This window comes from Macadamia integrifolia, chromosome 1 (genome assembly GCF_013358625.1).
Source record: "Macadamia integrifolia cultivar HAES 741 chromosome 1, SCU_Mint_v3, whole genome shotgun sequence".
NCBI classification, from domain to species: domain Eukaryota; kingdom Viridiplantae; phylum Streptophyta; class Magnoliopsida; order Proteales; family Proteaceae; genus Macadamia; species Macadamia integrifolia.
In genome coordinates this window covers 21,931,759-21,945,341 of record NC_056557.1, presented here as the reverse complement: position 1 = coordinate 21,945,341, position 13,583 = coordinate 21,931,759, and the positions used below count along the sequence as shown (strand labels likewise).

At 36.9% G+C, this 13,583-nt stretch overlaps 1 protein-coding gene across 1 annotated transcript in view; it reads right to left on the bottom strand.

The window, feature by feature from the left end:
• Positions 1-13,583, bottom strand: part of LOC122081527 (probable cyclic nucleotide-gated ion channel 20, chloroplastic) — a 118,982-nt gene that overhangs the window by 1,259 nt on the left and 104,140 nt on the right. The window contains exons 10-12 of the mRNA XM_042648681.1: positions 9,648-9,777; positions 6,873-7,119; positions 6,159-6,321 (exon numbers count right to left, since the gene is read on the bottom strand). Coding sequence (XP_042504615.1) covers positions 6,159-6,321; positions 6,873-7,119; positions 9,648-9,777 — 540 coding nt within the window. The remainder of the gene's footprint in view (positions 1-6,158; positions 6,322-6,872; positions 7,120-9,647; positions 9,778-13,583) is intronic.

Here is a 13,583-nt window from a genome sequence, read left to right as displayed (position 1 = left end):
TGCGATACTTGAAGTTAGGCCTTGGAAAGGGAATTTTATTCTCTAGCCATGGCAATCTGAAACTAGAAGCCTTTATGATGCAAACTGGGCAGCCTCTATAGATGATCGACGATCTACTTCAGGGTATTGTACCTTCTTTGAAGGAAATAAGGTTTCCCTGAGAAGCACGAAGCAACTAATGGCATCCAAATCTAGTGAAATAGTGCCATACCAAGCAATGGCTCAAGGTGTGTGTATGTGTGTGAGCTTATATGGCATAGAGTGTTACTTGGTGATCTGGGGTGACATCTGAAGAACTGATGGGGCTCTACTCTGATAACAAGGCAGCATAGTTGTCAAGGCGTCGTCCAGGATACCTCATTGAGGTCTGGGCGACTGTCGCATTACTACATTGGTGCATTATTACATTGACGCCTAATTGCAAGGTGCAACGCTTATTTATATCAAATACAATTTAAATAAATATTTTTAACTTAAGATATCATTCCTAAATAAGCAAATACCCCCTTATTTAAATCTAATAAAAATAGTATAAAAATCAAATTCCAAAAGGATTAAAAGTCAACCCCTCCGTCCAAGAACAAAAACTGGATTTTTTTTTGTTGTAAGAGTGATTTTCAACTTTTAAATGCTAGGATTTTCTCAATTCTGCAAATTTCATAAATCTTATCATGGTAAAACATTGTTAAAAAACAAAAGGTCCGGTAAAATAAAATTTTGTTTTGATGTCTATAAAATTATTTTCATTCAAGCAATTTTAACAGCATTCGTACACTTTAAAATAAGTTTGACCAGAATATAATTTTGTCATTACAACTCAGATTTAAATAATCTTAGACTTGTTGGAACTGATTTTGTGCTCTACCCAATACGAAAAGTCTTATGTAAAAATAAAATCATTTAACCTAGAAAACTTATTAGAGAACAAGAACATTTATTTAAATGTTGATTTTTGATGCCTTGCTACCTGCTCATTTATTTATTCACTGATAGTTTTCCACACTGCTTGTTTAGTGGTTTATGTTATATTATCTTGCTCCCATCGCTTCTAATACTGTGTTTGCCCCCTTCATAGAATATAGCTGGGTTATGTACTAATACTTTGGTATATGTAATACTTCTCCCTCATTTCTATGTTCCTCTGATTTTCCTGTTACCTTATTTGTCTTTACTGGTGAAGTTTATGCTATGTTTTACCATCTTTGTGCCTTGTTATATCTTTATCCTATTGTCCACTTTATTTTCATTATGTGGGTAATTATTTAAATTGAGCTACAGCTTTGTGCTTTGCTTTGTAATTATTTTCCATTCACTTTATTGTCATTATTTGGGTAATTCTTCAAATTGAGCTACATCTTTGTGCTTTGCTTTATAATTATTTTCCATTCACTTTATTGTCATTATTTGGGTAATTCTTTAAATTGTGCTACATCTCTCTACCTTGCTTTATAATTATTTTCCATTTCACTTTATTGTCATTAGTTATGTAATTATTTAAATTGTGCTACATCTCTGGGCCTTGATTTTTTTTTCTTTCGTTCTTATAATATATCTATCTTCCCTATATAGTGGTGCGTCAGGTAGGCAGCCGGCACTCTATCATATCTAGCCATTCCCCCTTTGCATGGATCCATTTTGTTTTTGTTTTATAACGTATTTTTTTTGCTGATTTTCATGTCTCACCGAATTGTTGCAAATGTAGATCACAAGCGTAGAGTCCGACTTGCTACCTGGAACATTGGATCCCTAATAGGCAAGAGCATGGAGCTTTTAGATGTCATGAGGAGAAAAAGGATTAATATTGCTTGTATTCAAGAGACAAGATGGAAGGGTAAGAAAGCTAAGGCCTTGGATGACTTCAAACTTTTGTTCTCGGGAGATCATAGCCATAAGGGTGGGTAGGCATTATAGTGGACAATTACCTGAAGAATGACGTGGTGGATGTGAAGAGAGTGGGGGATAGGATCATTGTAATAAAGATCATGTTGGAGAAAGAGGTTGTCAACATAATTAGCGCCTATGCCCCCCAAGTAGGGCTGGATGATGCTAGTAAAGTACAATTTTGGGAAGATATGGACGGACTAGTGCAAAGCTTTCGACATAATGAAAAGATTATCTTAGGAGCGGATCTCAATGGACATGTTGGGGAGGGTTGACGAGGATATGAAGATGCTCATGGAGGTTTTGGTGTTGGGAAGAGGAACGAGGAGGGGATTTCAATTTTAGACTTTGCAGCAGCATATGATCTACCTATTTTGAACACTTTTTTTGAAAAGCAAGAGGAACACCTTGTCACTTATAGAAGTGGCCATCATTACAGCCAAATTGACCTCTTTCTCACCAAAAGGTCTGAAAAATTGATGTGTAAAGATTGCAAGGTTATCCCGGAAGAGAGCTTAACATCTTAGCATAGATTGGTGGTCATAGATATGCAGTTTTGCTCACATATTCGTAAGACAAGGAAGCCGATTTGCCCTAAGATTAAGTGGTGGAAACTAAAAGAAGACAACCAGGGTACGTTTACTGATAAAATAGCCAAACTTAGTAAGTGGGACAATGAAGGAGACTCCAATGAGATGTGGATCAAGATGACATCCTGTATTAAGAATGTCGCTAAAGAGGTTCTAGGGGAATCAAGAGGCACTGGGCATGACCTTAAAGAGACTTGGTGGTGGGATGAGGAAGTTCAAAATGCTATCAAGCACAAGAAGTTTTGTTTTAAGACTTGGCAAAAGATAAGGGAAGATGAAGATAAAAAGAAATATTCTTCCAGAAATGAAGCTAGAAAATTGGTGGGGAAAGCAAAGACTAAGAAATATGATGAGTTCTACAGTAACCTGAACACTAAAGCTGGGGAAAAAGCTATATATAAGATACCTAAGTTGAGGGGCAAGAAGAGCAGAGATTTTGAACATGTCAAGAGTATCAAGGATGAAGGCGGCAGAATGCTAGTTAAGGATGAAGAAATCATGACGAGATGGAGTGATTATTTTTCAAGCTTCTAAACGGAGACAACTCGAGTGGATCTTACCATTACAAGTCCCATTCCCATTGGGACAACACTAGACATAGAAATGTAAGAAGGATTGGAGTCTCTAAGGTGACAGATGCCTCAAGAAAGATGAAGACTGGAAAGACTCCAGGGCCAGACGACGTCCATATAGAGGTTTGGAAGAGCTTAGGACTTGGTGGTATATCTTGGCTAACTAACTTTTTTAACAAGATTACGAGCACAAGGAAGATGCCTGATGAGTGGAGAAGAAGTTTTGTAAATCTCATTTACAAAAATCAAGGCGATATCCAGGATTGCAATAACTACAAAGGTATAAAACTTATGAGCCACACGATGAAACTTTAGGAGAAAGTTATTGAAGTACACTTGAGAAGAGAATCATGAGTTTCAGATAACCAATTGGTTTTATGCTAGGGAGATCATCTACTGAAGCTATATACTTTATTAGAAGACTCATGGAGACCTTTGGAGCTGGTAAGAAGGACCTCCACATGGTCTTCATCGACTTGAAAAAGGCCTACGACAGAGTTCCTAGAGATTTAATATGGTATATCCTAGATAAGAGAAAGGTGCCGAGCAAATATATGGATCTAATTAAAGATATGTATGATGACTTGGTACCAAGTGTGAGAACCAAGGGTGGTCAAGGCTACGAGTTCCCTATTTCTATTGGGCTACACCAAGGGTCTGCTCTAAGCCCCTATCTGTTTGCTCTTATTCTGGATGAGTTGACAAAAGATATATAAGGTGACGTCTCTTGGTGTATGCTTTTTGCGGACGACATTGTTTTATTCGATGACACAAAATCAGGACTCAATGCTAAACTAGAGAAATGGAGATCTGCCTTGGAAACAAGAGGCCTGAAGATAAATAGATCATAGACAGAATATGTGATGTGTAACTTTGGCCACTCCATGAGAGATAATGACGAAGTGACCATAGAAGGAAGAGGGATCAAGCAAAATAACTATTTTAGATATTTGGGATCTATCATTAATAAAGAAGGTGATATAAAGGATGACGTTTCACATAGGATTAAGGTGCGATGGATGAAGTGGAGGAGTGCATCTGGAGTCTTATGTGACAAACGCGTTCCCGGTAAAACTTAAGGGAAAATTCTATCGGACTGTCGTGCGCCCAACTATGATGTAAGGGTCGGAATGTTAGACCATTAAGAAGCAGTACATTGATAAGCTAGGGGTAGCGGAAATGAGAATGCTAAGATGGATGTGCGGGAAAACTAGAAGAGATAAGGTTAGGAATGATTATATTAGAGCAAACCCAGGGGTTGCCCCAATTTCTAACAAGCTTCGTGAATACCGTTTGAGGTGGTTCGGGCATGTTCAGCGAAGGCCACCTGATGCACCGGTAAGGAGGAGTGACTTGATTCAGATAAAAAGATCCAAAAGAGCAAGAGGCAGACCTAAAATGACCATAGGGGAGGTTATGAGGAAAGACATGCACAAATTAGGTCTAGTCCCAAGTACAATTTCGAATAGAGCATATTGGAGGGCTGGGATCCAGGTAGCGGACCTGCTTTAGCTGTGTTCTACTTTGTTAGTCATTATCAACCTGTCCCCATTTAACGCCTTTTGTTTTCTCTTCCTTTGGCTTTCTTTGGATCCATGTAGCTGACCCCGTTAAGTTGGGACAAGGCTTTGTTGTTGTTGTTGTTGTTGTGGTTGTTGATTTTTGATGCCTTAACGTGGCTTAATGTTGATTTTTGATGATACAAGATATATGTAGCATATTAAATAATGTTAGAAAAGAAGGAAAATAAAACTTGGGCGACTTGGTCGCCTAGCTGTTGCATAGCTAAGCGGCTGCTTAGCCCTTAGACAGCCCTCCACCGCCTTGGGTTACCTTGCCACCTTGACAACATTAAGTATAGCTCATAACCCAGTTCAACATGATAGGACTAAGCACATTACGATGATAGACACTTCATCAAATAAAAGCTTGAACAAGGCTCAATTAGTATTCTGTTTGTTACATACGAAAATCAGTTATCTGATGTATTTACAAAGGGTTTAAACAAGGTATTTCATCTTATTGCATGAAACTCGGGCATGAGAGATATCTATGCACCAACTTGAGAGGAGTGTTAAGAATATAATAAGAATTGCCACATTGTGTACACCCTAGCCTTGTACTACATACTGTATTTATCCCTTTGTATAAATAAGAAAGTCCTCTGTCATATTAGACAAACGAAATCATTTCTAATCCTTTAATTCTCAACTGTCACTATGGTCATAGTTAACAATTCATGGTGATGTTTATCATGTGTGGTGTTATTTAAGTTGTTAAACTAAGTAGTCTACTATGTGGGAGCTTTTCTTTGTTTTAGTTGTAATCAAAGATGTCTTTTGTGAGTCACTTATATTACACTGCCTAGGCTCAGAGTGATATCTCAACACAAACCGTGAATTAGCTTTTCCCCTAGTTTTCTCTTCTTTCTTCTCTATCTCTCTATCTCTTCTTCTCTTCTCTTTCTTCTTAATCTTTCAATATGCAAATACTGTTCTAATCTGGTTTGATATTGCTACAAATCTCTTCTCTCTCCAATTTTGTTCTGATTTTATAAGATAGCAGGAGACCAACTCCCCAAGGGGCATTTGCAAACCAACCGTAAATTTTCAAATGACTTTGGTGTGAATTTCATTTGTCATAAGAATCAGCATCTACGTACTTTACAGCATCGTTAACTGGTTTCTGCACATGCTTGTTTATATTTTGATCCTCTTGCAATTCAAGGTCTCCAAATGAATCTTGTTAGATAGGGTATTCTCCCATAACTCCGAATTTGGTTCATTTTGGATCATTCCATGGTTCGCAGCTCATGCTTAGGAGTAGGTTCCATTAAAGGATCAAGTCAGTGAACAAAGCAACTTTTCCCCCGTCTTTCTAATCATTTTTTTATTTTTGGTAGAAATTTGTTTAGACTTCATTATTTAGTTTAATGATTTAGAAAAGTAGCCACGTATATTTTAGGGAACTACAATTTGATCAATAATAAACAATTTTTGGAATCAAGAGGAACTGCATCATGATTTGATTCATAGATATTTCATGAACCAATATTTAAGTCTACATAGAAGTAAGAACTTATGTAAAAACAAGATGAGGATGGCATATTAAAAACCTTATGGCTCTCTGAACACGAGGGTTCCGCAAAGATCTTGCAAAACGAGAGGTGACTTCTTCTAAATCAGCAGCTCGGAGAGAGAATGCTTCCACATTAGTTAAACATTTAACCATCCTGTTGGATAGCAATCTCTGTCCCCCTATACTCATTCTTCGCCCTTCTGTAAAAAAACTTGTTTCAACATTAATATATAATTCATTATAATCTACTTGTTCTCTAAATAGCACGTCAGTTAGATATTAATTACTTCGGGCATGACTGTTACAAAGGCTGAAAAATAAGAAAATTAACAATTAGTAGTCACAATGAGAACAACAAAGGGTAGGATGAAGTTGCTCTTGCTCCCTATGCCAGGCACTTAGTGCATGTCATTGTCAGAAACTATGCCACCCAAGGACCTCATCTAAATTTCTCATGGCTATTCTTCTTTCTTTTGGGATCGGAAGAAAAGCAGAGAATGGATCAGAAAATTTGTTTGTCAAGTGGTAGTATTGTTCTGTCAGGTTGGAGTTCGGCGTCGGAACAGGACAAATGGGGTACTTAGTCCACAACAGAAACAATTGCCTGCAGTGCACATGGCATAGACCTCACGGACGTATCCTTCTATAGGAGATACTAATGTAAAAGTAACTCTACTTCTGTGGCTGGTCCCTGTTGTCATTAAAAAATGTAAACATATTTTGTCTACCTGTTTAATGATCAGATTTGTACCTTTGTTCATTGAAGAGTGCTCAAGGCACCATGTGAGCAGCTCTTCACCACAAACATCCCCTTCTGACAATGGAAGTCTATTACAATCTTCTCCAATGCTCACCAATTTACCCCGTACAATAAAGACCATCTTCTCAACTGGTTCTCCAACATTTAAAATTTTGCTTCCTTGTATGTAAATATTTTGCCTTATTCTCTCGCGGATGGCATCTAAGATTGGATCCTCAATTAGGGAAAAAATACGGACCTGCCAATCAATATATTAAAAAAAATTGAGAGAATTAAATGCAAAAGAAGGTAAATTATGACACCATAAAATCAGAATGTAAGGTTATGATCTGCATTAGTACCAAAAATATTTAAAAAGAAAAATAAAAATGCAGTACACTATGTCATTTTTTACTATGTGGTGTAACAAGGATTTGTCCATTTTATTTTATCTCCATGTTTACAAGAATAGAGATAGTTCACTTTTATATTAAAAATAAATAAATAAATAAATGAATGTGTTGTGCATGTGTGTGTGTGTGTGTGTGTGTGTGTGTGTGTGAGAGAGAGAGAGAGAGAGAGATTGATTCAGAATTGAGGCTGAACTGGGTTGACTCTTCAGGCAACCTCAACTGAGACGAACCGGATCTGATTGAATTTTTGGGATTAGTAGGATATTTTAGGATTTACTTTATTGAGGAAATAATGAGTTATTTTATTTGGGAAGATATTTTATCTTTTATTTTGGGTAGTTGTTAATCAATTAGGGAGTTACCAATTTAAGTTTTATTTTGTTTCTAATTTTATTAATTAGACTTGAGGAAGTAATTAGTAGTTGCTATTTCCGTTTTAGATTTTAATTAGGCAAGTTTTAATTTCAGTTTGTTATATAAAGGCATGTAACCAAGTTATTAGACAGATTTTGAGAATGAATTGAATTGAATATTTTGGTGCTGGGTATGGTGCAAGACGTGTGACCTCCTTCTCCCCCCCTCCTTTTGTGCGATATCTTCTCTTCTCCCCCACAACTTTGAGTTCTCTCAGGGATTTCTTGTCTTTCTCTACCATCCCTCCATCAAAGATCCTTGATACGAATTATGAACAACCCGATTATGACATGATTTATGAAAAGATATAAATGTTTCTGTCACACCTATCTATCATTCATATGTTTGTCCAATTAGCCCTTATGCTTGAGAATATTTTGATATTCTTAAGAGCGTCAAGTCAATGCTTTCATTTACCAATATTTTAGCCTTCAGGTGAATACAAAGTGAATTGGGTTGCTCATACACATGTTGTGGGGACCTAAAACTACACTGTCTAGGGGTATTTTGTTTCTAATATCAAGTTGACTAGTTGAAATAAAGCAAGTATGACCAATACCTCTGGACAAGTCTTAAAAAAAAATGATTTGCAAAGAAGGACTATATTTTCACCTATTGTCACTAAGAAACTGAAAGAAACCTCAAAAACGGAAGAAAGGGGGCAAAGTGAGGAAGAAACAGATGTAGAAATAGAAAGAACTTCTGAAAACAAAGGGACTAAACTGGAACAAGTGGGATCCACCAAAGAAGACCCTTAACCTTTCCTTTGGTCGGAAGAAAAGGAGGATCTGGACAAAATAAATGAAAATAGAAGAGATCCAAGTGAATGGAAACGAAAAAACAAAAGATGAATTCCACTTTCACTTTAAAGAGACATCCTATAAAAATAGCCGAGTTTTAAAAAATAAATATTTCTGAAAGGGGCACATTGAGGTCTTTTGGTTGTAAGTTTGTAACGGAATACAATTAGGTAGACAAATACTTATGTATTCTAGTGTGGGACAGTGAAGAACCAAAGATAATGAGATACTTTATTATTTTAAAGAATTTTGTGCTTCATAGACTTAAGCATGCATTTACAATCCCTAGAGAGGTGTATGTAATTCCTTACATCTTATTAGTCAAGCAATATAGGTGTGGCAGAGATCATTGTCTAACACACATTTATTCCTCTCTTCTCTTCTTTTTTTTCTCCTCCTCTTCCTCCAAGCTCCCAATCTCTTGCTCTCTTTCAACCTTTACATTCTAACTAAGAAGTGGTGGTATATATTTTACGTCCTTCCCAGATGTATTGGACAAATGCAACCTTTTTTGAGTTATTCAGGTAGAGTAATTTGGTTAACTAAGTTAAAATTGAAACTGGATTACAGTAAGAAGTCGTGGTCTACATAACAGTTGCTGACAGTATTTTAACTCATTTCCAGACGATTTCACGAAATGCAGGTAATAACCAATGTTTTCGGTGTTCCTTCTTCCCCTTTGTGGGCTTTCTTCTTTTGCAGTTCATGGTTGTCAGCCTTAAAACCCCAAGGCTCTTGATGATGATCACACCTTTTTTTTTTTGTGTGTGTGTGGGGGGGGGGGGAGGGGGGAATGTATGGTGCCTCTGCATTATTTGACCCTTAAATTCACATAATGCATATATAAAATAGAGTACAGGTTCTGAGATATCAAAACTTAAATCAGAAGTCCTACGTCTTCATATATGAAGATGAAAGTATCTACTTCTTAACTAGAACCTCTTGGATTTATATCGAGGTCAAAGCATTCATATAAGGTCTCTATCAGAAACCGAAACCATAATTGAAATGCTACATTACCTACGAAAAAGGAAAAATGAAAATGAAATGATACAGAAAAGAGGTGAAAAAAGATGCCAAAATCAATCCAAAAAACTTTGAACACATTTAGAAGGGTCTGCTAGACAATTGCACAAGTCAGAACAGGTTCTGGTACTCACTTTCTTGATAAATTTAAGAAGATGACGACGGATTTCTCTTTGGAGGTCCTCCGGCAAATCTTCCATCAGCATTTCTTCATTTACGCCTCGTGTAACAGACCAGTTAAACCTTTCTGATGCAATTACTTTCCTACATTATATCCAATTTTCAGATCACCAAACATTATTGTAATTCATGAGAATAAAATAACTTCTAAGATAGAGCATCCACACCAACATTAACTGTGTCCCCATTTAAAATCAGTTTTCCAAATAGGCTAGTATAGTTGTCAAGGTGCTATTTCATGGATCCAAGGCGATAACATGCCTTGTTGAATCTTCACAAATTTACGTTGATTTATGTTTATTGCTTTGTTTTTTATAAATATGCTTGTATTATATCCTATACTTCATTTATTATATGATGATTTTCTCACATCAGACCATTAATAGTACAATAACAACATACTGCATTGACATGGCTTCTATGTTGCATATAAGCATAATTATATAGTTATCTTTTTTTCATATTACATAATTCTATGTTGCACGCCTAGGGCAAATAGGCACCCCTCCAATGCCTTGGGTCACCTAGTGATGGGGACATCAAGACGTACAACCGAAGGAAGAAGAAGACCCAACCTTCTTTGTGGTTGGGGGATTAGGAGGAAGAAGAAAGAAAAAAAAAAAAAAAAAAAAAAAAAAAGAAAAAGGAAGGCTCGATCCAGCCTTCCCAGCGCTGGATTGAGTCCTCTCCTTCCTTTCTTTGCCAAGATTGTGTGGCCCCCACTAAATCTGATATGTTAGTTTTATTTCATAGGATTTTGCCAAGATTGTGTTGCCTCCACCAAATCTGATATGTTAGTAGTTTTATTTTCTAGGATTTTGTTTATTTAGGTCATTGAGTTAAGTAGGAAACTAAATAACACTCCTATTTGTTTTTTTTAGGAAACTTATTTATTTATGAGATTATGTTCCTAGATTAGCCTTTCCTTTTTTAGTAATTATCCTATTATTTATGTAAGGCCATTGGCCACAATGAGATTAATGAATGAAGAATATTGAAAGAAAAAGAACACCCCAACCCCCACGATTTCTCTCTTGCTGCCCTCTCCCTTTTCTCGCTTCTCACTCTCGTCCCTCCTCTCTTTCTCGATATTCTTTCTCATCTTGTCTCTCTTTCACTCTCTCTGTCCCTCTCGGTTACTACTTACTGCTGCTGGCTGTACCTGCTGTCCGTGAGTTGCTGAGAGCCCCAACATCATTCACCAAACTACATCGACAATACTGAGGATCTCTATACAACCGGTTGGACTTTTCTACGTCAACCAAAAGTGGACTGCATCTCTTTATTTTGGAGGACCTTGGTCTCTTCTTTTCTCCTCAGACCAGGATAGCAGCAAGGTAAATAATTAAACTAAAACCCCCACCTCCATTAATCCCTATTATATGTTGCAGCCCATTAACATTGAAACCAGCCTTTGCCCTTTTGTTTATGCCTATTTTTACCCATTGTTTTAAGACGTTTCGTCACTGTTATATCTCCAAAACCCTTGCTGATTTTCTATTTTAGTTGCCTGCTAGAGGACATTGATTGTTTGCATATCTTATTTGGGTGTCTAGATTGATTTGTGCCGAACCTAACATTCGTATGACGTTTGTTCCCTTCCCCATGTCCCCCCTTGAAGCTTAACTAAGAGTTTATGTGTTTTTCCGCCTAGATTATTATTGCTTTTTGCTACTTTGTTTATTAGTCTCATTCTATTTTGCATGCTTAATCTTGTTTGCTGAGTTTCTTTTTGTCCTATCTACCCAAGTCCCTTGAATTAACCCTACCTAGTTAGTTAATCTTGTAGGAAATCTAGTCACCTAAGAACTCCCTACATCACCTAGTCACCTTGATAACACTGTAGGCTAGAGAAGGATTTATTATTATTATTATTATTATTAAATTTTTTTTGGGGATCATATAAGGATTTGTGTTGCGAAAAAAAAAAAGATGGAATACCAACACAGCAACATAAACCAGATTCATATTCTTTCACAAGTAAACGAAGAACAACTCCACATTGGCTAACATGTAATATGTCACAAATTCAGAATGATCTTATCATTTTATCTTGCAAAATTTAACATCCACATCTAAATATCATGTGTTTTGTTCACAGTTCTTGGACATAGTGGTTCTTCATGGTATCAATTTTCTTTTTCCAACTTGCAAATAGATAGAGGAATTAAAAAACAGAAGAAAGAGAAAAGGGAAATAAATGGAGGCAAAGATACTCTACAAAAGGGAAAAAAACAAAAACTACTGACCTCAGACCCCTCCCCTCTCCATCGCCCACACCCCACCCCATCCAAAAAAAAAAAAAAAAAAAGAGAGCAGATCTAAAGGACGTGAAAACCTGATGACAGAAACCTTATGATCACATCGTGAGACAACAAAGCCTAGCTTACTGTTTTGATGTCAGTAAGCTACCGGGCGTCCAGCAATGAGACACCAATACCATAAATTCAACCACCAGCATTTGCAGCCATAAATCTTGGTTATGGAAGATTCTCCAGATAACCAGAATGTTTCTTCTTTTTTCACTATTTTAAATTGCATTTTATTTTGGTCAAATGTATGTATGAATTGGGCACCAGAGAGAGTGGAGGGAGATGCATATTGTGCAAGGTGGAGGCAGGACTCAATCCTAGGTCCAGGCAGCAACAGGCAGAGTCTTTACCAGCAGGACCTGCTGGCACCTTCAACTGTTTCTTAGTTTTTTTTTGAATGTTATACTAATTTTTATTTTTTATCATGTTTACCTCCAGCCTGACGATGAAACTTATTATGATGCTTCAAATTGTGAACAGGAATATATGATGCTCCAAATTGTGAACAGGAATATATGTGGAAGCATTCCCGTAAGGCCGCTAGAATCATTTATCTGTGGAAGATCATCCAAGAGTATGTTTGTCATTGGGCTTCTTAGTAGTGGGTTTAACTTGTAATGGGCAGGCTTATTTTAGTTATTGGTTTCCTTTGTAAATGGACCTCTAGTTAAATCCGACGAGTCATTAGTTGTTAGGTTGGTCAAGAGGTTAAAAGATATAATCAACAAGTGCCTTTCTAAAGGTAAGTTCCACGTTAGAGCTGGTGTCTTTTCCAATTACTTCTATTTTCTTATTTTTTATTATCCCATCTCTTGCAATACAACAAAGCCTTGCAATTTAATGAGGCAGGGTCTCTTGTGATGAATTTTAATACAGCCATTGCCATTTAATGAGGCTGCGTTTCTTTTTCCATTTCTACTCGTTAATGAACAACCCTCAAAAATAGAAACCTAGTGCTAGGATATCTTCAATAATGGCTATTTAGCTTCCAAAAGATCAAGATGTATCTCCACCCTTACTTCGTTTCCACCACTTGTCCCAAATCCAAGTATACAAATGGATTAAGGCCTTACAGTAAGTAAATGGTCCAAAACAGGCATTGAAGCTGCTCAATCTCACACCCAAGCAGGTCCGGGACCTTCTCCAATAATTTGTCCTCAATAGTTCCCACTCCCCAAAAACAGCGTGCTTCTTCGGTTTTCACCTTCAAATTTGATGCAGCTTCACAAACCCGTATTTTCAACCACATTAAGTGTGGTAAGATTCTAGGGTTTCAGCTTCTCGGCTTCCAAAGGCAGATTCTGGGGTTTTAAGAAGCTGATCCAATGTAATTATTTAGTTTGATACTTTACCAAATACCACCTGAAGCATAGGAAGTTCAGAATCCAAAAAGATGGCAGCTTTACAAACTTCTACAGTAAAAATTCAGGATGAGATAAAATGGTTGGCCATGCCCTTTTAATCTGTGTAAGCCCCAGAACTAGGCTTCTTGAAGCCACCCCTAAAAGGTTACCAAACATGCACCAAGTATGGTGTTAGGCTTTTCTCCCATCACTTTAGAATGACCTTTTTTTGGGG